The sequence below is a fragment of the Astyanax mexicanus genome, chromosome 3 (genome assembly GCF_023375975.1).
Source record: "Astyanax mexicanus isolate ESR-SI-001 chromosome 3, AstMex3_surface, whole genome shotgun sequence".
Classification (NCBI taxonomy): Eukaryota; Metazoa; Chordata; class Actinopteri; order Characiformes; family Acestrorhamphidae; genus Astyanax; species Astyanax mexicanus.
The window spans coordinates 37,587,262-37,615,138 of record NC_064410.1 but is presented as its reverse complement, the minus strand read 5'-3'; the positions used below and the strand labels follow the sequence as shown (position 1 = coordinate 37,615,138).

Here is a 27,877-nt window from a genome sequence, read left to right as displayed (position 1 = left end):
AGTCAACCCGGAAGTGCCACACACACAGGGAGAGGGAACACACACACACACAGACACACAGAGAGAGATAGAGCGGTGTGTTAACGGGAATGACCCAAGGAGCTGCGCGGTAAAGCACGGGGGAGCACCGCTTCAGCCCGGCTCAGACGCTAGGCCTCGCCCGGGGCTTCAGCCGCTGCAGGTGGAGTCTGAGTCCCGGCCGCCCCTCTGCATGGCGGAGCCGTAGCTGCAGCGGGAGAGAGAGAGAGAGAGAGAGGGGGAGACATGAGGAGAGGCGCAGGAGCGCAGCAGCAGAAATAACTAGCGGGGGGAAAGCTGCCCATGCCCGGCCAGCAGCCACGAGCGAGCCAGAGAGATAACCCCATCCATCTTAACCGCGCCGGGCGAGGCTGCTCTCCTCGCCTGCTGAAGTAGGACGAGACGCCGCGGCCGGGGCTGAAATGAAGACAGGTGAGGACCGGGGTCCGGCCGGGCTGCGGGACTGTTTACTCTCGTTTCAAACGTGTGTGTGTGTGTGTGTGCTGTTATTTGTGTGCAGTTATGTGAACACGGACACTATTAGTATCATGCATTAAAGGTCAAAACACAGTGAAATGTTCGTTCTACGTATATTAAGATATTGATATTATTTGTATTTCCGCGTGTTTTATTATTACTGCTGCAAACACTGACTGTCAGCTTTTAATAGGTTTCTCAAAGCAGAACCTTTCAGCTCAACTGTCCAGCCTGCTGTCACTCTCTCTCTCTCTCATTCATTCATTCATTCATTCCGTTTAGTCTCTTTCCAGCTAGACGGTGAGCAGGAACAACCAGTAGGTTTGGTGTTTAAACAGTGATTGTGAGATGAGATTAAAACGAGGGAACCAGGTGGATCTGTAGTTACTAGAGCTGGTTAGCTAGCTAATGGGGCTAGGTGCTGTATGGCTGGACTGTTGTAGGCAGGTCTTTGACTGTAGCTGATATGCATAGAGAAAGAAAGAGGGGTTAACGAAACGTTTGAAGTAGTTATGAAGGTCGAAAACACCAAAAAAGCAGATTAGTTACTGCAGTTACTGCAGCCTTAATGCTAACAGACAGTGCAAACAGTAACGAGTACTGATGTGCTATGAAACGCAAAAGGTGAAGGGAGTAATATAATAACTAGAGAACAACGAGGAAATATATATATATATATATATATATATATATATATATATATATATATATATATATATGTATGTTTGCACCAGGGGTGGCAAAAAGTCATCCAAAAGCAGTGTGTAAGTCTGGTGGAGGAGAACATGCCATGCATGAAAACAATGATTAAAAACTAGGGTTATTCTACCAAATATAGATTTCTGAACTCTTCAACTTTATGAATATGAGCATGAATATGAATATATAATTTTTTTTTTGCTAACATTTTGTAACTTCATTTTTTTTACAAATATATAGCCATTGGAGTTTTATATAAAAATAGTTTAAATATCATAAATAAAATAAATAAAAAAACATTTTGTTATGCAGTGCACATACTGACTGTTAATAAGCTCTCCTCAGTAAACACAGTGGGTAATATTGAAGCTAGCAAAATTGACTGAAGTTGTGTCCATATTTTGTACGATAAGTTAATAACGTTATAATTCTGACAGGTCTACATGTAAGCTAAAAGTTTAAAGTGTTAAAATAGAAGCACTAGAAAGTTTAAAATATCGTAAACTTAAAAAATAGTAAAAAAAGTATATATACCAATTCGTAACCAAAATATTGTATATAGAGTGCTATACTGTTGGTTTTATATTAACTGTGGTATATTTATACTATACTAAACTAAATAATCTAATGGGGGTGCACTCTGTTGATGTAATATGTTGTGTATTGGTTGCAGTATGCAGTTTTTTGGGTTAGTAGCACTTGTAGAAATGAACTTCGACCCTAGTCCTGCAAAACAGCCTACCAGACTGTCCCACGTTTGCAGGAGTAAAAGTGTAACAGGAGGAGGAGGAGGAGGGGGTTAAAGGAAGGCAGAGGCTCATTATTTCCCTCCCCTTTCTTTACTCCTCCTCCCTTTCTCTCTTTTTTCTCTCTTTCTCTTTTCTAGTTTCTCATTACTTGTTGGTCAGTGTGTGCTTGAGAGGAAAAGAGAGAGAAAGAGAGTGAGAGAGAGACGTGGAAAAAGTGTACTGCACTTTTACCCAGGTACTACTCAACTGTTTTTAACTCTTTCCTGTCCCCACTAATCCGCCTACTGCTGCTTTACCTTCTGTTGCTCTTTCATTGGTCAGCTTCTCGTTTTCAAAGGCAGAATTAAGTGTTTCAGGACTTTTCTGCACTTTTAAATGGTTCTTGCCTACACAGTAGTTTCCTGGTAACTTCACCTCTCTTGCTCTTAGCTGTTATCTGCTTATCTACTGTCTCTCTTTCTCTTTTCAAGTCTTCTGAAAGGCTCTTGTCAGGTCTACATGTGGTTTTGATGAAATTTTAGACCCTGTGAGCATTTGTTGGCACATGTGGAGTGAGGGTATGCTGTTCGTCTATTTGCACTTCTATTTGAAGCCTTTAGAGTGAAAATGTTTCTGTGGGAAAACAGAGCTGTTTTAGAAGTTAAAATGTGTGAGATTAAACAGGTTTAAAGTGAAATTGGCTGCGGTTGCTTGTTTCTAATGTTTGGAGTTAATTAACTCTGAACAAATAATTATCATTAAGTAAATCATTAAAAGGTACTTCACGGGCAGCTTACCAGAGCTTTCCACCGGTTTCATTCTGTGTATAGCAAAGCCAATGCACACTTCTTCTTTAACAGGATCAGAGTGGAGATTAGTCAGTCAGTTGTATCCCTAAGATTATTGCTGTTATTATTGTCACGAAGATTTAGTAGAGACACCTTCTGCGCATCTTACCTAGGACTGGATTCAGTGACCTACTCTGCCTTCTTCTCTTTCACTTATTGCATAGCTTTTATCATGTGTATACATTCATATTTAACCTATGTATACAGTTTATTACCCCTGTTACATGTAGATTATTTAAATGCTCAAGTTTCTAAACAGCCCAGATTTTCCTATTAGTCACAAAAGTTGCGATGTAGTTTGTACACATTAACGTGTTGTTTGATTCCCAGCTAATTAAATGCAAACGATTGTATTTGCTTACTGTCTATGTGCCTGTTCACACTGAGAATGTAAGGAGTGTTTCCGCTCAGACTGTATTTTAAATTATGTGTTCTAAAAAGATGCTAAAAAAAATCATATTTGTAATAAGCCAGCACAGAATGAGGGCCATTTTACGTAAATAACCACTATATATATGATGACAAAAATGATTTCTTAACCTATAGAAATGTTATATGATAATATAAATAAAAAAGATAAAACGGAAGAGATGGGTCCTTTAATGAACTCTCTGGTGCAACACAGTTGAAATAGCAATGTTGATGTCTTTGGTTTTAGTTTGGTTTAAAGAAACAATTAGGATGAATTTAACTCATTTAGTCGATTAAAAGCAAAAGAGATATCAAAGCTCATAGTAAGCATAGATGTGTAAGCATTTCAAGTTGTGTCACCATGGAGTGTCCTGTCTAGGGCTGCTCAATACAGTACTAAACTCGCATAGCTCATACTCTCATATTTGGTTGCTCTGCGATATTAAAAGTACAGATTCAAAAAGTCAATGATTTATCATGTTATAATATTGACACAGCCGTCTGTGTATGCCATATTGGGCAAAAATAAATTAAATGGCCACATGGTTTCTACCTCTGGTAGATACTATATCATGAAAAAGAAGTAAAGTGTGGAAAAAAAGTTACATATGAATGGCACGTGACATACCACATACACACAGATAACAATGTTCAAATTATATATTGTGAAGCCCTAGTTGTGCCTGGTTTAAACTGCTGTTTAAGCCCAGTGAGTCAAGTGACACTCCACTCTGTATTGACTTTCCTGTGCAGACTCGTGTCTGACACTGCGGATGAATGGACTTTGTCATTCCAGGACGCTTCTCTCACTCCTGAAACTTTTCCAGTTGTTGTTTCAGAGGGGGACGTCAAAGAAAGCCATCCTGTTTTATTTGAATTCTAAACATCACGCTGTGTTTAGGGAGGCTGGATCTTGTGAGGGAAGATTGGTTCTTGTTAAACGTGCGTTTTACGGGTTTTACTGGTATTACAGCTTTCGTCTGGCCCTCGAGACTGTTGTCAGAGGTAGCTTTTGCGAACGGACAGTCTAAATTGGAATTCAGGTTCTGTTTACTGTAGCCTTTAAAATGATTTGTGTGCATTCTCAAACTGCGTCAGGACTTTATTGCTTCTCAGATGTGAAATTGTTCGATTTGAGTCGCAGCAGTGTTTATTCCACGCTTGAGTTGTGGATTTTCTTCCTATTTGAATATTTAGTTTGCATCGTTTTCATAGAGGTGAAGGGCAGTGCAGGTTTGGCCGCTAATGAAAAAGTGCTTACTCTGAGAATATTTATGACCTTATAAAGGCAGTGTATGATGGAAAGAGATGGCAGTGCCATGTTTCTGTGGTGGGTGAGGGAGGGCTTCTGTAATGCATTAGAGTCAGCATTGGCTGGCAGGACTCCTCTTTTCTGGATGTAGTTCTACAGCAGGGGTGGGAACCTGAGGCCCAGAGAGTTTGCTCATTTTCCCTGTTTTTACACACTGACTAAACCTGGTGATTAAGAGTGAGTTGAATAGACTATTAATCACCTCTTTAGGAATCTAGCCTTGTATCCACCCACACACCCAATAAACCATGGTTTATATTAGAATGTTTAATGTGACAGCATTTTAATCTAAACCTCATCTCAGCTATGTTTGTCACGAATGTGGGTCAATAGAAAATCAAAAGTTTACTAGTAATTTCTAAATTGCTTTAGCACATCCGTATCATTCGTACATTCTTTAATTTGTTATTGTGATGCAATAAGGGTATCTTGCCTTTCATTTAAAAAAGCATGTTCAAATATGTATTTTATATTTTATGGTGCAAAAAGCTGTAAATCATAAGGCATTTTTTATGACACTATAATTCATTAAAGTAGTGAGATCACATATCAAGAAATGAAAAAAATGTACCTTAAGTAATTTTTTTTTTCCATTTCGCCGACCCCTTCATTTGCATTTGCATTGCAGTGCTTGATACCAGACGCTACAATAGGAAAACATCGATTTTTGTCTTAGCACAAAATTTTTAGATATTGTATTAGACTTGTACATACATTTTTTTTATTTTTTTTTATTTTTTTTTTTTAATTAACTCCTAAATGAAATGTCTGCTTGGAGCTAAATTTGCAAAGCATTGAATTGTTGCAGCACATTGTTCAACTAGAGCTCCAGTACCTAGTCAGCCTTATCAGCATCTGTGAGCCAGTAAGAATGCTCCATCATCTAGACTGTGATTGGCTGAAAAGTGTGTCACTAACATCAGCAGTCCGTTGGACAAATAGACACGGCTGCAACGCTCTGAACCCCCACCTTACATCATATACAATCAGTCTTGAAAAGCCAGTGCTGTTGGGTATACCAAGATCACTGGACTATACAGTATGAAGAGTTCATTTGCAAAAACAAATGGGCACTATTGTTTAAACACACCTTTATCTGTTTTGCAAATTAACTCATCATAAAGTTTTAAATATATATTGTTCCTGTAAGCTATTCAAGTTCACCACTTTATATAATTGAATTATATGTAATAAAGGTAAAATCTTTTGTAGGTATATATGTAGGTATAGCTGTAGGTATGTTCCATATTTAAAATCGAGTACTAAGAATGAAATCATGCAGAAATTGCACAAAAGTCAAATTATCAATGATTGTATTGACACTGAAACATTCTGAATAATACCGTGTCCTGTTCCTAACATTAGAACAGTTACCTAACGTGGAGAAGACTCATTAATCAACATCATTATTTCTTGATGTAAATTAGGGCTGCACAATTATATCAAAATCAAATGATCATAATTGCTTTTAAAATGTTATCAGACAGATGTTGAGACTGATATCTGAGGAGGTTGTCTGGGTTGATTTAAAACATGAGCAGTGCTTCTACAGGCAGAACAAGAAATCATTAAGTAACATTAAATTATTCTCAGTTCCAGAACACACAAAACAATAAAATGCACACACAAACCCATCATAGACACACAACTCTACACTATACACACTGCACTACTATAGCATATAGTTATACAATAACTGTGTTTTATTAATGTATTCAAATTCACCAACTTTCTGAGTTGTTCTCTTTAAAAACTTACTAAATGTAAATTTTACAATGATTGTGTTGACTGTGAGTAAGTAAAAAAAAAGAAAAATATGGCATTAATAATGTAACAACCCTGCTGTCTTTCTAGTAATTTCTGCTAGATCTTAAATTCAAATTTGAATTCAAATTTCCAATTCAAATTTGACTATATTTATAGCTTTCTCCACATGCTTTTTAAAAGACAGCAGTAAATTCAGGATGACCCTTATATATTTCAACCTCAAGCTTCTGTTCTTCTGTACAGATTTGTCTGTACAGATCCGTCTGGCACAATTCTACCTTTGTAATGCAAGTGCTTTTTTCAACATAAGGATAATCAAGCTAAATGAGATTTGATCCTCCATCTGAAAGCCTCAGGGCAGCCTGCTGTTTATCATTTGCTTGCTCATAAATAAATTCAGTGTAGTATTTGTGTATGACTGTAGTCAACACATAAGCAGTTCCACAGCAAAAGGTTAAAAGCACTTTTCTTCCTTTGAATCTCAGTATTTATTAAACTGTACATAAAAGATTTTGTCACAGCTTAATAAACATTTTTAAACAGTTTTTTGTATTGTTAAGTCTGTCTTTTGAGATAAAAAAGATTTTGAATGTTAAATAAATAAAAATTCATCAAACAGTGTTAATCATAGCTTTATAAAGAGGCTATTTCTTTGGATAAGGATGTTTTGGTGTTTGTTCCTCCACAAAATGCTAAGAGCAGATATTAAAAGTGGGTGTAATGGCCCTTAAGAATATCACACTATTTCAGGGTATTTTTGTGATAACAATATTTTTGGCAATATGACAAAACATAGATTTTTTTTTGTAAACATTCATTTCAAGAATTAACTACTACAACAAATTTTATTTACTATAAATATAGGAGTTTCATACAGTCAGTAGACCAAACCAAAAAAAAATCAGTAACTTACTTATTTGTGTAAAAAAAAAAAAGAAATGGCGAACCAAACACTAAATAGGCTGTTTAATTAATATTGTGATATCATGATGTAGTTGAAGTTGATGAAGTTTATTTGTTTAAATGTTTATGTGTCTAAATGTTTGGAAATTTTATTTCGTACAATACAATGTAGCACACCCCTTGTATGGACATTTGCGTGAATGTTTTAAATGTAGTGCCTTTAACCAAAATCCCTATTCTTAATTTTCTTTTTACTCATACTCTCTTCCATCTTCAGATATCTGATTTTACTTGTCCTCCTTTGAGAAAATGATTAGCTACAGATTTCCACTAAACTCTGTAATCATCAAATTATTTTAATCCTGTCCTGATTCACATATTTGTGTTTTTCAAAGCTAATATCGTCTCAGTCTGGATACAAGTGTTTCTGGTCACTGCTGTGTGCTGTTTGTAGGCTCTGAGTGTGCATGCATCAGACTTCCTGCAGTGAATGGTAAACACTTTCCAGGTTAAACAAAAACCTTCTAAAATAAAAGTCAAATCAGAATGTTGTTTGAATCAGCGCTCCTTTTTTACAGTATAATCACAGCTGTTGTGAATGTGATCAGGTGAAAGCGTGAATCAAACATAATAAACTCACCTCTGATGATTTTATTGCCATTTGGATGTGAGTGTTTTATCACTGAGGAGACATTCCCCTGATAATCTAATACACAATGAGTAGTATAATATGGATTTAACGTGTATTATTGCTGTGGTTGTATTCTATATCAGAGAATATGCAGATGCACTGGAATTTCAAGCACAAAGCAAACAAAGAAGACTGCTTAGTCCTTGGAAAATAAGGTAAACAGAACCTCCTTTAGAAATTTGATCAAGGAATTATGCCTTGCGTTTGCATGCACAGTCTGATTGTCCTACAGGTGGAATATACTGTCAACAATACTGTATTTGAATAAATAACAAAATATTTTTTTTACATAACATCATGTTAGTAACTGTCCAATGACATTGCTTTAGGTAGATTATAATTGTATATTAAACAGATTGTGTCTGTATGATTAAATATTTTTGAAGCAAAGCTCTTTATTTTTGCCTCAAAAATCTTAGAAATGCATGGTGATATATGAATATAACTTTATAGGATGATATGACATGTTTTTCAGACCAATACTTGCTGTCGTATTTATTGTATGTTAAAAAAAAAAGCCACACTACTACAATTGGCTCCCCACTGTCCGGATTTAAGCTCATTTATAAAGTTATACATTTACACTGGGGTGTCTAGTCTTTCTGTTAGTTATAAATCTGTATATCAGTATTAGCATTGACCAAGAATTCCTAATAGGTGCATCCTTAAAACAGCTTCTTAAATAAATAGTTTATAATAGAGTATAAAAATGAGTAAAGGTTTTGTCCATTTAGATTTATTCAAGCGGCATGGACAGACCCTGCCTGACCATTTAAGCTAAATCTGAAACTGCTATCTTATTTGCATAACATCCTGCTTTGTGGTACAACTCCAGCACAACTGGTTCGAGTTACTCTAAATGACTGCCCCACTTTTTTCAGCTGTGCTGCGTTTTTTTTTATAGACAGAAGTATGTTCTGCCATGTTCTACACAGGATTCATTAGAGTGGACAAAGCAAAAGAGAATCAGGCATGTTTTAAGTGAGTTGATGTGTTTTGTGGTGTCTGTTTATGGAGATTGATTAAGATTAATGACAATAAAGTAAGCTCAGTGAGTGTGAGCAATAGCCTTTCATTTTATTCTTTTATTCTAAACTAAAGAACCAAAATTGAATATCTAACATGTCTTGGCTGATTGACTGTATCTGGTTTGAGAGCGAAATCATATTTATTTGAGTTCTGCTTAAAACTTGATGTCGAACTGTTCTGCTTAAATTAGGAGACCATGCTGTTTACCATGCTTTTTACCTCCTGCATTAAATGTGGATGTGATTTCTGACAGTTACTTGTCTGTTTAAATGAAAATTTCTAGCCAGATGCTGTCAGTCACTATCAATACCAGTCACTGCACTGTCCACTGTGGGCGTTAATACCTGCTTTATCGTATTACTGGTGCACAAGATCCCAAGATCAGGCCTCACTTGATACACTTACGGCGCCTTGCCATGAGCACTCTAATGCCTCACTAATTAAACTAATTAAGTGTGGACGTTTCCAAGCCATCCCATTAGGTAACGCTTCATGATCAATTTACATAAAAATTGCAACAATAAAAGTACATATTGCAATGATCCCATTTCTTTTGGCATTTCAGTGTACTGTTTTTTTGTGCTTATCTAATCTAGTCATAAAATCCACATAGCTTACTCATGGCATGAACTCATACCCTGCTTACTGCTGGCATTTATGTTGATGGATGTTTCTTCTGCTCTGGTGAAGTCAGAGTAGTAATTCTGATTTAAAACAAAGCTATACGTTCAGAGAGCCTCATATACAAACTAGGCATAGGTCTGCCCTACTTAGAAAAATAGGCTACCTCTGGTTGGCTGTAGTTTGTATTGAGATATGTGTAATTGGGATGTCGTATTTTTCCCTGAGTTACAGTGTTCTAGTCAGTTACAGCAGCTGTGTTATTATTAAAGGTCTTTTTGGTTCAGTTCGAACAGAAAAATAAACAACATCAACTGTCAGAGTAATTACTGGATACACACTCTATAATAACACAAGGCAGCTTCATCAAACTGTCACTTTCGGTTCCTCTAGAGTGGCTTACTCTGATAACAGCAGGCTTTGTACATTTTTAAAGAAAAACCTTCTAGGAGGTTTTAACTTCCTGACATGATGTCATCGAATCAAAATTGATGTTCTCTTTCCTGCAGTAGTATTTTTGTGCATTTTAGTTTGCATCTTATAATACAGTCAATGTTTTATTTTCTTCAATACACATATTTTGGATATTATTTTCCGTTTTAATTTCTTAATGGTGATTTATTTAGTTTTGTTTGACAGTAAAAGTAAGAAATACATTCCAACTTGTTTGCCAAGGATAAAGCAATGACGTCTTCAGACTTATTTCCATGGTCGTCATTGATATATATCAGCAAAGACAGCACATATTTGTTTAAAACAGGCAGCATCCAGTCCAGAGTCTACATCTTTATCTAGCATAACATCTTTATTTTCTTACTAAATCTAACAGGATTAGTTGTACCCATGACTTTATCAGGTGTACTATTCCATTCAAGTTCTAAATTCCATTCAAGTTGTAAAATACCTTTTACTTTACTCTGTTTAAATGAGATGACTGGAAAGGTCAACACTACTGCACTTTGCATTATATTGCATTAAACAAGTACTGTATTTTCGGCCATATATATTTTTGCTACTTTGTTCTCCATTGTTTAATTACCGGTATACCAGTACTGATATCTGTTGTTAGTTCAGAAACAATAAATTGTGTTCTTTGGCCAATATATTGTCCTAGAATGAATTGTGGTAAACAATGTAAACAATTCTTATTAAAAGAGTTTTTATCCGACTGATCTATTGATTAAGGCTGAAGCAAGTAACTATTATTTTGTATATTATCTATTTGTCTCTAATATTGATAATATAATAGCATAATAATGCAGTTTTACCCTTTTAACAACATTGAAATAGAACTTTTTTTTTAAGTACCCCAAATAAATTGAACATAAAAAAATAATTATGACCTATTAATTAACACATTAATGAGTTGCCCCAAAACTTAATTTCCGAGATTTCCGAGGCATACACATTGCTCTCTTTGACATTCTGAAAGCTGCATTTATTTCTGAACCTCATTTCTGCATCTTGTGCATCTTCACAGAAGTACAAATCTGGAAAAGATGCTAAGCAGAAGAACTTGTGCCATAAGCCCTAATTGTAAATGTGACGTAGATCGCTCCAGTGCAAATATAAAGAAGCAGACTTCACACACCACTCGTCATGGTCGATCTAATGCGTTGCGGTTAAGTGGGACATTATGTCCATTAGATTTTTCAGCAACCCTTTCCTGTAATCTTAAGCATCTTATGAACCAAGAAGAGAAAAATCTTCCTTGAGAAATGTGGCTTGAATTTGTTTTAAAAGGGAGACTTGAAAATTATGCTTATTTAATATATATACACCCCACTAAAAACTGGAAATGGATGTGCAGGTTGTATGTAACTAGAACCCCTGCAGCGATACATCTCTATACCTCTCTAGGTTCTAGAGCTTTAGATTGATTCACTTCTTTTGAGCAAAGCTTTTTAGTTTCTTCAGAATTTGCTATTTTAATTCGCAGTTCATTGTTTCATCAATGATAACTAGCTGTCTCAGCTCAGATACAGCAGAAAAGGGGGCCAAACCATGTTGCTACCACCACCACGTTTCACAGATGGAATAAGATGGGATTTTTTTATGCTTTAATGCCGTGTTTTAATGCCGTCTTTCCCTGAATGCAATGCTTCTCATTTAAAGCATAAACCACTCTTTTGGTCTCCTCCTTCCATGGAATATTGTTCCAATAGCTTCCTGGATGTCGGTATGATATTAAGCATCTTAAAACAGAAATAGATTTTTTTTCTTAGACAAATAAGGTTATGAATTCATTTTAAATGAAAGAAAGTGTTTTAAATGAAACAAAATTTAAAAAGGCCTGTATGGGTATATAGTATCTCCAGGTTCAGGAGCTTCTTTAGAGTGATTTCTCTGTTCTGGGGTCACTCAGTAATTTTCAGTGAGTGAGAGCAGGTGTGCGACTACATTCTTAAACTAAGGTAATAGTATCTTGCTAAGTAACTCCACTATATCAGCATTAACCTTCTGATTGTGTAAATAAAATGGAGGTGTCTCACTTGGTTGCGTTACACTAACAACACATGCTCTCTCAGCCTCAGGGGGAGACTCACTTTTCCTATTCAGTCTTCCTGTTTTTCAGGCCAGGAACAGATATATAGCATTTCAGATCTGCCTTCCCCTTCAGTGCCGAGTGCTACCTTTCTTCTCCTTTATTTTGTGTGGAGTGTTCCTAAATAACCCATTTCTCACTGTACAACCGTACACAGCCTTTTGTTTTCTCTATCCATGCAATTTCAGCTCAAGACAACTCCTTTGACTCTTTTCAAAAGCAAACGTCAGGTGAATTTAGAGGGAGAGAGTGAATACAGGTCTACACTTATTCTTTTTAGGGTAAAAATGCTTGGCTGTAGGATTTGAAAAGAGTTTTGTATCATGGTGCATTTGTTTGGTTGATGTGTGCTTGCAGTTGTACAGTCATCGTAAAAATAGTTAAATAATAAATATTGAAGGATTCATATCTATAATTTCTTTACCTGTCATTTTCATAGCATTGCATTTGCTTGTGTTTAGTGTTTGACTCGGTAGACTTTGTATGTACGCCCACACTTCAGTTCTTCACTCTCAAAAGTAATTACAGTACTATATTTATTATAATCAGTTTCACAAGCTCTAAAAAAGAGCCCTAAAATAAATGTTTAAGTTGAATATACTATCAATTTAACAGTTTCATACATTTATTTTGTGTAGAGCAACTTACCAAGACCCTAAATTTGTGGAACAAATACAATAAAAAATAACATAATAAAAAATAACAAATAATACAAATTAATTAATATAAGCACAGACATTTACCACAAAACTTGCATAGTGTAGCATAGTTAATGCATGTAAACAGCAAACTATTAAAAGAAAACATAGTAAATAGCAGGAATATCACTACTCTTACTTTTCTACTACTATGCTAGGTTGCAGGCTGCAAAAGGTGCAAGCTCTATACAACTGGTAAAGGTGTGTGAGTTTGTGTGAGTTTGTGTGTGGGTGTGTGTGGGTGTGTGTGGGTGTGTGTGGGTGTGGGTGTGGGTGTGTGTGTAGCCAACATTTGTTCTGTATTTTATCATTTCACAAAGGTCCAATATAACGTTTTATGGTTTTATTTACCAAATGCAATCAAGATGCATTTTTACATACTCATTTTCCAGCCTCTCTTTATGATAGTATTAAATTGGCAGTTTTTTTGTTAGAGTGCCTTCAGGATTCATATATGTGAACGATCTCCGCTCTGACTGACTGTCTTTTATTGCAGATTGTTTAAAACGCATTCCAGAATATACAAGTGTATTGGTTTTCATGCATTTTAAACAGGTTGTTTTTTTTCAGGTTAGTTTTCGTACAGTCAGGTCCATTAGTATCTGGACTCTGAGTTATTCTAATGTTCATTCTGTACATTACCTTAATGGATGAACATTCCTATTTAAGAACCTATTGTAAGGCTTTCAATTCCATATCAACCTCTTCTGTTAAAAGAAGACCAAGAAACATTCTGTTTGGCATAATATGGGCCCTTTAATAATTAAAGGGAAGTCTCATGAATAAATCTGCCTAATTAAACAATTTGCTTTAAGGTTATTCAGAGTGCTTTAATGTCAAATGTGTTGCTGTAGAGAAACATATTTAAAGTCTATAATAAATCGCAGATGGAGATTACAAGAGATGGTTATAAAAACATTGCCTGAGGTTTTGTTTTAAAAGCTAAAATCAATTAACCGATAAGGGCCCAGACCCAGTTTTAATATAGATTTAGAATAATTGAATCAGTTAAATTAATTAAGCAGCTTAAATGACTTCTGTACATATTTAAATGTTAAAGTTCTGATGTAACATATGTGTCATCACAGCAATTTCATAACTTTATTTGTTTCATAGTTTTTTTTTTGGTTATTTTATATTCAAAAATGGTACAAAACATAAATGGTATAGAACATAGATATTTTTAAATTGGTTGAGAAGCAAATAAATGCACTTTTTTAAAATTAGTTTTATCTCCAGCACAAACCAAGCACATTGGCATTTTGTAAATGAGGTTGCATGTACACAAATGCACTCACTGTCCTGTGATGCACTCAGGATGTTCAATATATGTCACTTAGGGATTTAATGAATGAAAGTAGTGGACAAAGTGTTTTAAGGAACTTTCCACATCTTTTCTCTGTGCTACAGGGTCCTTATGGGACACAGTATGTGTTAATTGCAGGCATTATTTATTGCAGTGGATGGTAAGACAAAATGTACAACAGATTTAACATAAACAGTGTTGCATAACAACTCTAGACACATGTAAAAACACTCTTCATCTTGAGTAATAAACAAAATGACTATAATTTGCATCTTCAGATGTTGCAACACCCGCTTCCTGTCACTACCAATTTAAGTCTGCAGGTTCCTTTGCGGTGAAGTAAATCCGCTCTGTATGATGCAGGCTAAGTTCAGACTGCAGGTAAATCAGATTTGTTTCTCAAGACAGATATACAGAAATAACTGTCTGCGCTGTTTTTTGCAAGTAATCAAATGATATTTGTGGGTCTGGACATCACAATTGTACTGCATGGGTTGCTGTGATAATAAAGTCAGAACCAGTGACTAACCTTTGGTGCTTTTTTGTGGACTCCCTCTCTTTTTCACTCACAGATTTCGTGAGGTTGCTGGTTGTTTGTCGTGTTGTCAGAGACTCAAAAAAACACATTAAAATATGTTTTGAGTTACCAGAGCATCCAATTTTGGATCTGTTAAAATCTGACTGCAATTAAATTTCAAACCCCCTCCAAATGTGGTTTGGATCTGACTAAAGAAAAGTGGATGTCATGTTATGTGTCTGGCTGTCCAGACTATCAAAAAACAATCCAGATACAATCTAGATATGCCAAAAAAAAAAAAAAAAGCCAGATACTGGCTGGCAGTCTGAACATATTCAAGCTGAAATATGCTAAATTTACTCTTTAGAACTCTTTAGAGTTAAGTTCTCTTTTTTTTAAAGGCCCATTAAAGATTTTTTGTGTAGTAAATCAAAACATGTTAAGAATGGATCTTCAGATATTAAGAAATCATTCTAAATCTAAGCACTTGCAGCTTGTGTCAGCAGAGCTTCAGACAGTATTTTCTTATTTGAAATACTCAGTATACCATTGAAATCTGTGTGGAATGCAGCTTCCCAACCTGCCCACCGCCAGTCCCCCAGTCTCATTTCCACACTCAGGGTTTCCAAGTATAGATGACAGCACACAAACAGTGTGCTTGCTGGCTTTTTTTTTGCTGAACAGATAATCGGTGAGCTTCAGTGAGGTTGCTTACCATAACTGGGTAATTTATTACCACCTCTAGCATAGTAGAGACAGGTATTTTAGACCTTGAAATATATATATTTACTGATCAGCTACAGAGTAAGACTCTGCGTCGTTTGCCATTGTGTGTCGATGTGGCAACCAACATGATCTTTGCATCAGGGAACTCTCTCCATTGTTTGGAAATTGGACTCTTGTAGTCATTTCACACGCCTGCTGTCATTTATTACTGATTGTCCCTTTTAACCATAGCAATCACACATTCTAAAAACCCTTCCAAAAAAGAATTTAAAATGTATGTAAGAGATACCAGTAGAATGTAAAATATGCATTTTTCTTTTTTTACTTTAATTTAACTGTGGATTTGACTGATTTAAATTTGAATTGAGATAATGTCTCATCAGCTTGATTTGAGAACCGTGTCCTTTTTTAACTTGTTCTTTACTTGTTGTCTCTTTATCTCACTCTAGCCTTTTCATCACTTCGGTCCCTCCTGTGGTGTCACTGGGCCATGGTCCGCAAGAAAGGGACCCTTATCCTGTGTGGAGCGTTTCTGTTCGTCGCCTGGAATGCCCTGCTTCTTCTCTTTCTGTGGGGAAGGCCGCCCATCGGTCGACTGGGAGAGGGAGGCGGAGCCGAACCAGGAGCAGGAGAGGAATGGGTAGCTGGTAAAGGGAAAAAGGGCGGGGCTAGCGGTTTGGCCGGCGAAGTGATCCGATTGGCCGAAGAGGTAGAGTCAGAATTGGAGACTCAGAAAAAGCTCCTGAAACAGATACAGAGCCACAGGTCTCTGTGGGAACAGCATAAAGATGTGGATAAAAGAGAGACGGAAGATGGGAAGGACAAGAAGGACGAGCTTAAAGAGCCTCAGCAGGTGCCCCAATTACAGTTCTTGGAGGAAAACAAAGTGGACGTGAAAAAAGCACAGAATCCTGTCGTCACAACCCCCCCACCAGAGGCAAAGCAGGACAAGAACTCAGACGATGAGAAAATTCTTTCTTCTGAAAATAAAGTGGCCCTTACTGACTCCAGCCCTCAACCAGTCATCCCAATCTTAGTTATAGCTTGTGACAGAGTCACGGTGAGGCGGAGCCTGGATAAACTGATCCAGTACCGCCCATCGGTGGAGCTTCATCCCATCATCGTCAGCCAGGACTGCGGTCACGCCGAGACGGCGCGGGTCATCGGCTCCTATGGCAGTCAGGTGACCCACATTAGCCAACCAGACCTCGCAGACATTCCAGTGCGGCCAGACCACAGGAAGTTCCAGGGCTACTACAAGATCGCAAGGCACTACCGGTGGGCCCTGAACCAAGTCTTCAACACCTTCAGTTACTCCACTGTGGTCATTGTAGAGGACGACTTGGAGGTAAGAATCCAGGCCTAATTAATCAACAGCAATGGCACAGCCAGAATTTCATTCTAAAAAGGGAGCTGGTAGCAGTTTGGGAGGAGGGTGGCTTCAAGGGCATGTTATGTCCCAGAAAGATTGCTGCAGGGAAGGCTGCCAGCTCACCTACTACACTACTGCTTAAAAACATTACAACTGGAACACAACTCATGATAAATCGCTGACCTTATTCTGACCTCAAACTGAACAGAAGTTACTGTAACAGCTGTAGATGTGATGTCTAGGGCCAATGGGCATAATAATAGTCAACCAACTTTGGGAAATTGGCTAATGCAAGTTCCCACAGTCTGCAGAAACAGATAAGTTGGGGTGAGGCAGTGTTTGCAGGCTGGTGTAGGAAAAAAAAATACTTTTTTCTCTGACACCTTGTATAAACACTGCATACAAAGCCAAAAACTAAAAAAGGCCTTTGGGAAACTAAAGGAGACGTACTTACAAGGATGAAAGACTACCATATATTTAAGTCATCCTCTATTCTAAGACTAAAAGGAACTTAAGGATATAACCAGTGTTAACTTAAAGCTCTGGAAAAAATAAGAGACCAATTTTCTTTGACTTTACCTTATTGAAAACCTCTGGAATAAAATCGAACGGAAGATTGATGATCACAAGCCATCAAACCAAGCTGAACTGCTTGAATTTTTGCACCAGGAGTAAAAGCATAAAGTTATCCAAAAGCAGTGTGTAAGACTGGTGGAGGAGAACATGCCAAGATGCATGAAACCTGTGATTAAAAATAAGGGTTAATCCATCAAATGTTGATTTCTGAACTCCTAAAACTTTATGAATATGAACTTGTTTTCTTTGCATTTTTTGAGGTCTAAAAGCAGTATCTTTTTTGTTATTTCTGCCGTTTTCTGCAAATAAATGCTCTAAATAACAATATTTCTATTTGGAATTTAGGTGAAATATCTGTAGTTTGTAGAATAAAACCAGAATGTTAATTTTACTCAAATATATACCTTTAAATAGCAATCTCATGAAAAGGTGTTTTGTCATATTTAAACTTATTGACATTGATCTTCATTTAAGAAATATTAGAGATAATTTAACTAATAACACATAACTGTAGAAATGTCTAAAAATAATAAAAAATGGAACATAATGATTAGAAATTTAGTTTTCAAGTGAAAAAAACCTAGGACACAACCACATTTCTTAATGCTTTAATATTAAAAGTCTAAAATTAGAATCAGGTACAGCAAATTAGCTCCAGATAATAATTAGACCATGCTTGGAGGGAATTCGGTAGAGCCTGTCTTATTTAAACCCCAGATATTAGTTTGGTTTGATCTTGATTGTTGAACTCTCTGGTATCCCTCGGTAGATATCTAAAGATCTCTCTGAGAAATAAGAGGGAAGGTTGTAGACGCAGATGAGTCTGGAAAGAGATATAAAAAGATCTTGGAACAATTAGAAATTAACCCACTGCCTGGAAAAAAACGTTTACAAATGGAGAACATATAAAACATCTGCTAACGTGGCCAGGTCAGGCTGTCCTAGCATCTCATCTTTTAGACTTTCGGCACAGTTGATGCCAAAGTACAGCCTCTAAAAGTGTAAGAAGGAAGCCTATGCTGTCAAAAAAATAGGGCAAAATAATAATCTGCTATGATTGGATTGTTTAATGTGTTTGGCTCAGTTTTATAGCGTTTTATAGTGTTGTAACTGTAAATCTTGCAGCAAAACTCTTTGTCTCATAACTCTAATGACTCTGATGGCTATATCAACCATTTATCTCTTTGTCGGGAAAAAGAGATTCAAAAAAAGAGATTTTTGCATTATTTGAGGTCTGAAAGCTCTGCATCTTTTTTTTGTTATTTCAGCCATTTCTCATTTTTTGCAAATAAATGCTCTAAATGACAATAGATTTTTTCGGAATTTGGGAGGAATGTTGTCTGTAGTTTATAGAATAAAACAACAATATCATGTACCTATAAATAGCAAAATCAGAGAAACAGTTTTCAATATCAGAGATTCAGTTCTATTTATTTTTTTCCAGAGCTGTATATAGTTATTTATTGAAAGAGACAAGTTTTAAAACACATTTTTAAACAGTACACAAAACTGGATTTTTGCATTAATTTGACCAAAACATGAGCACATACATTAATAAAAAGCATTCAGATCTGTTGCATCAGTGCATTTTTAAATCTTTTAAATCTTTTAATACATATTGACCATTTTTTCTCAATACATTAGTAAAGCCTGATGGAAAATCATAATTTTTTTCTTCTGGTTTTGGAAATGACTGTGCAGGTGACTCCAGTGCAATGTGTAAACTGCAGTAGATGACTGTATAGTTGGCAGTATAGTGTGCAGTTTGTAAAATTGTTGAAAATGATTTTTTTTTTACTCTTAATAAAATATGTATGGAAGAGGGATGAAAGTGTCTGTCACCGTCGCTGGCCTCTTTTATGTGCAAGTTTCTTAACTTGTTCTTTTGAGAATCTCACAGCCAAACTGATTACAAAGTCTAATTTCCACCTGAGAGGCGAGTAACACTCAAAAGATTCTGTCCTTGAAGTCGAGCGTTTAACAGGCATATCCATAGGCATCAGCAGGCTCCCTTATTGAGACATTGGAAATACTTTCTGCCTAATAAATGAAAAAAAAAAAAACGTATTACTTATCATTTCAATATAAACACTTGAACTTGCCTGCCCTGTTTTATTTCAGTGTATATTCTGCACTGGGGCATTCTTCTCTGGTTACACTCATTAGTAGGTTTTAAGTTTCACTCCCAACACTGTCATTTTGTTGTGGATATCTTTGTTCCAGTGAGAGTAAAGGTCTGTTGTTGATCTCTATTCTCTTTTCCATTGCATGCGATGCAGGAAGACAGGAAAAACTGGATTGTGCAGTCAGCATCTGCCATATTTAAATGACTCCGGCTCATCAGATGACCCTTTGTCCAGGAAGTCAGGGCAGTGAAAGTGTTATACGGCACAAAGGATGAGTTTTCAATCCTGCTCTCTAATCCTGACGACAGCTGTAATCCCAGTTTGTTCCCCCAGATTAGCACATTTAACTGATCAGTGGATTAGGAAACTTGGCACAGCTGAAGCTCAAATGGTTGTGCTCCACTAGAGGTTCGAAGAAGAGATTCGCATTATAAACCCGGATATAAAAGAACCAGCTGGTTAAACAAATGTTCAGTTAATATTTTTAATAAATTACTGACACTAAAACCACAGTCCCTTTCAAAGACCTGTGTGTTAAAACACTGTTTTCTATGTAAGTCAGCAGTGTCCATTTCAGTACAGTGTGTTGGTTTCCATATTCAAACACACACTACACTTGATAACTGCCAAAGTCCAAGTCAGAGTGGCAGTAAAAGTGTTTGAGCAGGAAAATAATTTCAAAATACAGAGCTTTTAGCTGATGCTCCCAACAGGCTTACAATTACAATGATCGGGGCATAATGCAAAGAAATCACTCTTTACACCATTAACAAGCTCAATGTAATTCCACACAGTAGCTGACAGAGGGGACTGTGAAGGTGCACAGGTGGTTTATTAAAAAAAGACATCTTGAAATTAAGTCATGATAAGTTGAGGGACAAGCATTAACAAATAGGTATTATAGGGGAACCGATTGCAAAATGAATTCAGTGGAAATGCATGAATATTTGAGATGAGAATTATATTTGAGAATTATATATGAGATGTTTTTGATTTTTTTTAAATGCATTTCAATACAATACATTTTGCTATGCCCCTATCACTAGCATTGTAAGCCTGTTGGTAGCATCGGCCAAAATCGCTGAATTTTGAGATACTGGTGGTGACCAAAGGTTGGTTATTCAACAAATGTTTGTACTTATGTCGTGTTTTATGCTTCATTTTTCAGCAAATTATAAACCATGCAAAATCAAATAGTTAATTTCCCAATATTTAGCTTAATGAATGCAGTCTATAGCAAAATGAAGAAAAAACAGAATCCAACTAAGCATCTAAACAATAGCTAGCATAACATTTTTTTATATATTAAGTGGCAGTACTTTATAGTAGTACTTTATTTATTAGACATAAATTATAGCAATTCATTGATTTAAACAGATTGTTTTTGAGGTGTGCCTTAAACTATTAACTCAGTGTAAGAGTTACATTATATGCTCTTGAGGCTATTGTAGAATTTAAGATAGCATAAAAAAAGTAAAAAAAAAAAAAAAAAAAGTGAGAACACAAAGAAGAATTTCAAACCTATAATACATTAATCTGGCTCCAGAGCTAGAGGTTTGAAGGTGCTATATCAAATATTGGTAATTTACACAAATTAGCTGAAATTATTCATTTGATACTGGTGATTTAGTTTTTATAAGCAGCTTCTTACCTCTCTTTAGTCCGTGGCAAGAATTAAACAGAATATTGTCTGTTTGGTCACTTTGTCTTTAAGGCTGAACTACTGTATGCAGTTCAACTTTGTACTGGTTTAAGAACTTCAGTGCTGCAGTGGGCTATGCATTAGTTTATGTGACATCACGAAACAACAATGACAAGCCGAAACTGGCTATTACATGGATAGGAAAATTAAATGATACAAATTTAACTTTAGAACATTTATTGCATTGTAGTCCAGTGAAGAAAAGTAGACCTTCCATAATATTGGCCCTTTAACTAGAATGTTTATTGTATACTTTAAAAGTAATGATTGGTATTGGTCTTTTTCAATGCCATATGGGAACCACTTTTGTTTCCATAAAGAGCAATGCTTTTCTTTAAATTGATGATTTTTCACACCTCCAAAAAGAGAGTGTATCCTGTTTTGTTTTTCCACACTCATAATGTTCTCCTCTGTGTCCTTGCAGGTGGCTCCTGACTTTTTTGAGTACTTCCGTGCTCTGTACCCAATCCTCCGCTCTGATCCTTCTCTGTGGTGCATTTCGGCCTGGAACGATAACGGACGGGAAGGCCTGGTGGACCCAGGCAAGGCTGACCTCCTCTACCGGACAGATTTCTTTCCTGGACTGGGCTGGATGCTGCTGAAGGAGGTGTGGGCGGAGCTGGAGCCTAAATGGCCCAAAGCCTTCTGGGACGACTGGATGCGTCACCCGGAGCAGAGGAAAGAGCGCTCTTGTATTCGGCCGGAGATCTCCAGGACTATAACGTTCGGCCGGAAAGGAGTCAGTTTGGGTCAGTTTTTTGACCAGTACCTGCGCTACATCAAACTCAACACTGAATTTGTGCCTTTCACTACACGGGATTTGTCTTATTTGGTCAGGGAGCACTATGACGACGCCTTCGATAAGGCGGTGTACAGTGCCCCCTTGGTGAAGGTGGAGGAACTGCAGCAGGGGGGCAGTTTGAAGGGCCCAGGCCCGTTCAGGGTGCAGTATTCCAGCAGAGACAGTTTTAAAGTACTGGCCCGTAATTTGGGGGTGATGGACGACTTGAAATCAGGGGTTCCCCGCGCTGGCTACAGAGGAGTGGTCAGCTTTCTCTCGCGCGGGCGAAGAGTTTATCTGGCGCCCCCTGAAGGCTGGACAAAGTATGACACCAGCTGGAGCTGAGAGGACAGATTAGGGGCACGGACAGTGAACAGATAGACTCAGAATTATGACAACCATGCAGGAACAGAGGAATACCCTCTCAAACCAAAGAAAACAGGCGAGGTGTGAAAGATTAAAAGATTAAGGTTAATGCGTGGTTAAGAGTCATGAGATTATGGCCAAATTATATAGTGATTTTTTTTTTTTTTTTTTTGAGAAAGGCAACTTTTCTTATTTTTTTATTTTAATGGAGGATGGAACACTCTGTCACACTGGGAACAACACAAAAGTTGGCACAGCAGTCCTACTAAGAGAAGACCATAGGGTCCAGTTCTTTCCACAGACAAGACACTGCTCTTCTCATAATGACCAGTTCTGCTAAAGTGTCAGTGCAGTAAAAATGCTTATTTTTAAAGTTTTCGTCATGTACCCCATACATCATTAGTGATCCCAGGCAAGTATGATATCTGAAGATACAGAATTAAGTTTTTCTCCCTCTCTCTGTCATGTTGCCATTTTTATTTTTTTTTATGTATTATATGCAAGCTGATAAGTAATTTGTCTGATGTATTTTATCCAGAATCATTTTTAATTTAATTTTAGTCATGTTTCACAGGAAGGAGAAGGTTAGAGTTTTAAAGTCTTGCCCATGGATTCTTACTGATTTGCTGTAATGTTCTTACCTGGTCAGGGAATTAAACTCTACTCTAAAGTCCCCACAAAGTTGGTGGGGTTTTTACCTACTAGGCTACACCATTTGATAAAGTTGACTTGATCACCTTTGTTAGCTATATTAACCTAGAAACTTCAACATAATGCAAAAGAAGACAAAATTAAGCTTAACGAATAGCTGCAAAACAAACCATGTGAGAACAGTTTCACGGCTTCACAGCTTATTGGCCAGATCTGTCTCAGGCGGGGCTACGGAAGTAAATACAGGAAGAAGCTCCTGTGTTCTGTTTAACATAAAGCAGTGGCAGAGATGGCATTCAAATCTGGTAAATAAACCAGATTATTCTGGTTTTGGTAGCACATGTGATCGTTGGGTTTGATTGTGGTCGAATCAAGTTTGTTTGTTTGGGACCAGCCCCTTTCAAAGATTCCTTTGGTCTTAATTTCAGTGTGATTACTGTATTCACACCTACCCAAACAAATAGGCATCATGGTGAAACTTTCTATTTTGATCTCTTTAATTGTATCCACTTTTCTGTTGTTCCAAGTGTGAAAATAATTGTGTTGAAGGGTGAGCTATGTTTTGTCACCACTTATACTGGAAGTTTTCAGATTAAAGCTGGATGCTCTGTGTTTCTGAAGGCAGTTACTGCAGTGAGTTACTGACACTATACTCAACAATGTTACTGACATTTACAAATGAAGTACAAAGGTCACAATGGTTGTGCAGTTTGATGGACGCGTTCAAACAAAAAGAGTCGATTCATGAGTTGTACCTTTTTAAAGTAGCACTATTTTGATGAAGTTAAGTTTTGTGCCGGGAATGATTAGCCTAAAAAGATTCATGCATATGAAGCACCAAAACTCATGATAGACAGATCCTGTGATTTTTCTTATTTTTTCTCTGTTATTTTTTTGAAGTACAGTACTTGAACCCTTTTTCATTCTCCTTATTTTGGGAGAGATTTCATTACATTTCAAAGATGTCCCAGACGTTAGGTTTGTTGCAAAACCAATGACCACAGATATCGCTTTACATGTTCTTTCGAATGCATTCGTTTCAGTAGGTGGGATGAGAGGAAACAAATTTAATATAATTTAAATATACTGTTTGTGAGAGAGAGAGAGAGAGAGAATGATGTGTTGAGATGTCTGTATGATTAACTATAAAACCACTGCCTGATGTGTTGTTTATAAATTTAATACAATGAGAATAAATGAACTATTTTGATATGTCAGTATGCGAAGTATCTCTTTTGTTCATGTGTTCATTGTAGAGTTGGGCAATATGATATTTTACTCTATATTGAATGTTTTTAATCATATTGACAGTATACTTTTTTAAGTACAGCTCTGTAAAAAAAAGAAGAAATGAGACGACTTAAAAGATGTTAAGTTTGTTTGATTTGACTAAATTGAAAACCTCTGGAATATAAATCGAGAGAAAGGTGGATGATCACAAGCCATCAAACCAAGCTAAACTGCTTGTATTTTTGCATCAGGAGTGAAATAAAGGTATCCAAAAGCAGTGTGTAAGACTGGTGGAGGAGAACATGCCAAGATGCATGACAACTGTGATTAAAACCAGGATTATTCTACCAAATATTGATTTCTGAACCCTTAAAACTTAATTTATATAAACTTGTTTTCTTTGCATTATTTGAGGTCTGAAAGTTCTGCATCTTCTTTGTTATTTCAGCCATTTCTCATTTTCTGCAAATAAATGCTCTAAATGACATTATTATTTTTTTGGAATTTGGGAGAAAGGTTGTCCATAGTGAACTACAATGTTCATTTTACTCAAACATATACCTATAAATAGCAAAATCAGAAAAACTGATTCAGAAATTGGTCTCTTAATTTTTTCCAGAGCTGTATATTGAGGATATCATCAGTGCTCAAAGAACATGGAACTAACTGTACAGAGAGTGAAATTAGTCCAGTTAAACTGGACTACATTTGGGGAAATAATCACTGTATTAAATATGGGATAGTATTTGAATAGTGGTTTTCAGGAGGTTACTACTTGATGCATTTTGACTAAGATAATGTGTATTAAATATAGTAATACAGCATTTTTATAATATTGCCCTCCCCTTGTGCATTGTGATGTAAAGTGAATGTTTCTCAGTATAATCTTTACAGTGAGGTCTGTGAGCACTGAGAACGTTCTACATACTGGGGTGTGTAGTGTAAACCCTGGATTCCTGCAGTCCAGCTGCTGCTGGTCCCATTCCTCCAAGGCTTTTCTCACTGGTCATGTTCCGTCATTAGACTGCATGCGCTGCTGCAACTGAGGAATTTTACTCTATGGCAGCTCCATTTTCCTGCTTTTTAAAAGGTCATTCAAGGCAGGATTTAAACGGCTCAGCAAATTGAGTTACATGAAGATTTGTAGGGCTGTCACGAGCCATTACAAGAACTAATTGAGTAATGTATCATATAATTATGATTTATTGGGAAATACTTAAAAATGGAAGCCTTTAAATAGATGTTATATGTAAGTGTAAAGTGCATTTATTAGGAACTCTAGGCTAATACTGGGTAGGGCCTCCTTTTATTCCCAAAACAAACAGTTTTTTTCACAGATTCTACGGGATGGATTGGAAATATTCTATGAGACTGTGTTGTATGGTCTTCGAACATATTCAGGCTACAGGTGCAGGTGATCCAAAACCCTTTTTTTTGCAGTAAAAAACTTATTTACACTCTGAAAATTGGAGATCTTTGAAATCTCCTACAGGACACTTGGAGAATCTGCCTGTTTTCTCTCTACTCCACTTAATAATTACAGATCAGTAACAGGAATCAACCCAAATTCTGCTGGTTTGAAAATAGACATTAAAACTAGACAAACTTAACAAAATTAAGGGTTTGGAGGACACGAAATGTTTAATTTTTATTTAGGAAAATATTGATTTTAAAATGAAGTTTAGGAAAGTGCCAATTTTATGCTTTTATTCATTACATTTTTAAAAGTTGCAGATTTACCTTTTTTTTTTTTATTTAGTTCAAATGTGTAGTAATGTTTATCAAACATGAATATATAAACCTCTATATATGTATATATATTTTTTTTAAATATATATATCTTCAAGATTTAGGTGTGTAATAGACAGAAAAGTGATAAAAATGCTGGCCTAAGAGGTTAAGGAACATTTAAGAAAAGGTTTTTAGAAGGAAAAAAAAGTTCTTTAAAGCCCCTTAACGCGTTCATCTACAGTTTCAAATAAGTGGAAGTCATTCTCTGCTCCACTTAATAATTTCAGATCAGTAACAGGAATCAAACCCAAAATGAAAATAGACATAAAAAATAGACAAACTTAACAAAATTAAAGGTTTGTATTCAGGAAAATAAGGATTTTAAAATGTGGTTAAGGAAAGTGCCATTTTTATGATTATTTATTATATTTTTAAAGTTTAAATTTTGTTTTAAGTTTATTTTATTAACTAGTAATTTATAGTAATGTTTATTATCAAACATGAAACCTTTTTATGTAAAGCTTTAATAGAAATATTACAGATTTAGGTGTGTAATATCAGACAGAATATTGATAAAAATGCTGGCCTGGTAAGGGGTTAAGAAATCTTTAAGAAAAGTTTTTTAGAAAAAACAAAAAGTTCTATAAAGTACCTTAAGGCGTTCATCTACAGTTTCAAATTAAATAAATTTTAACAGCAATAGAATATCCCATCCCTATTGGATTCAGATTCAGATTTAGTGACTGGGAAGCCCACTGAAAAATACTAAACTTATAGTCATAAACAGTTAACAAAACCAGTCTGATTTGACTAAAATGCTGGAAGTAGCCATTAGACACTGAGTAAAATGTGACCATGAAGGGATGCACAGGGTCAACAACAATACTCAAATATACATTCCAGCAATTATTAGTGTTAATGTGTCCAAAGTGTTCCAAGAAACATTTCCCACACCATTTCATTACACCACCTCCACCAGACTGCACTGTTTACACACAGCAGGTTGGTTCCATGGTTTCATGTTGTGAATTTGAATCTGGTAGTTTTCACAGCTTAGTTTCCATATTTGGACTAAAGGAATGAACAGTGTGCATGTTTCACCAGTTTTCCATTATATGTTCAAATTCTATCTGAAGCTTGTTTGATGTTTTAACAGTGAGACAACAGATTTAACATTCAAAACATTTTCAGAGAGAGAGAGAGAGAGAGACAGAGAGAGAGACCAGGAGAATGCTTACATGAATTTCTTGGTTTATATTTCGGGCTCCTGCCTGCCCCCTCACACGGCACGCACCCACCATCCACCACCTTTTGTTCTTCCACAGACTTCCTTTCACACTCTCTTCTCATCCTGTTGACTTCCTGTTATAAAGTCTCTCTGCTGACACCACTGTGCTTACTTCCTCTCTTTTTCCCAAACCTCAGCATCATAAAGTTCACGCAGGCCCAGCTTAATCTCATCAGAGGAACTCTCATTCACCTTGTTGTAGAAAAGAAAATGAAAGGTGGGTCAACACCCACCTCTCGACCGGGGTACAACTCCCCTGCGTGTTCGTTTGATAGAGAGAGTCAGACAGTGGAGTGAAGTTGAAAGCAAACCAAGTATTTATTACAAAGTACTGAATATTCAGGAGAACCCACACATGAAAGACCGTCTAACAGCCGTCCCAGCATAAGTTCTGACCCCCCTCTGATCTGACTCCATGTTTTATACCCCAAATGACGTGAAACCTGCTGATGAGGCGTTGCTAACGATTAGCTCATGTTAATATGCATAATTTCACGTGTTAGTACTCAAGTTTCACGTGTCTGACTGGACCACTAGTGTTTGGCCTTGACTGTGTTCTTCCAGAATGGAACATCGTGGCACTATCTGTGTGTGCGTGTCACCCCCCTCTTTGAAGCCGCTGTAGGTTCCCCCACACACAGAAGGCCGCTTTGATCTAAAAGCCTCCTCTGTAGAAATGTAGTCTCGTACCGAGTGTACCAGTCGAGTTGATGACCGTTAGTTAGGGTCATGCAGTAAACAAAATGCTTCAAGCATGA

General features: G+C 36.5%; 1 protein-coding gene across 2 annotated transcripts; it reads left to right on the top strand.

Moving 5' to 3' along the window:
• The first annotated feature begins 13 nt into the window (after positions 1 to 13).
• Positions 14 to 24,087, top strand: mgat1b (alpha-1,3-mannosyl-glycoprotein 2-beta-N-acetylglucosaminyltransferase b). Of its 2 annotated transcripts, none has more exons than XM_007231719.4 (3): positions 14 to 450; positions 15,746 to 16,644; positions 21,497 to 24,087. In XM_007231719.4, exons 1-3 carry the CDS (start codon positions 441 to 443, stop codon positions 22,196 to 22,198), a joined length of 1,611 nt encoding a protein of 536 aa, XP_007231781.3. In that variant the 5' UTR covers positions 14 to 440; the 3' UTR covers positions 22,199 to 24,087. The 2 variants fall into 2 exon arrangements, with proteins under 2 accessions (XP_007231781.3, XP_049331250.1); XM_049475293.1 differs by lacking the exon at positions 14 to 450 and adding an exon at positions 2,075 to 2,178.
• The last annotated feature ends 3,790 nt before the right edge of the window (positions 24,088 to 27,877 follow it).

Excerpts from the sequence above, each read along its gene's own strand:
- mgat1b (XM_007231719.4), top strand. Across the intron at positions 16,645-21,496 it reads TTGTAGAGGACGACTTGGAG|GTGGCTCCTGACTTTTTTGA; the intron begins GTAAGAATCCAG and ends GTGTCCTTGCAG.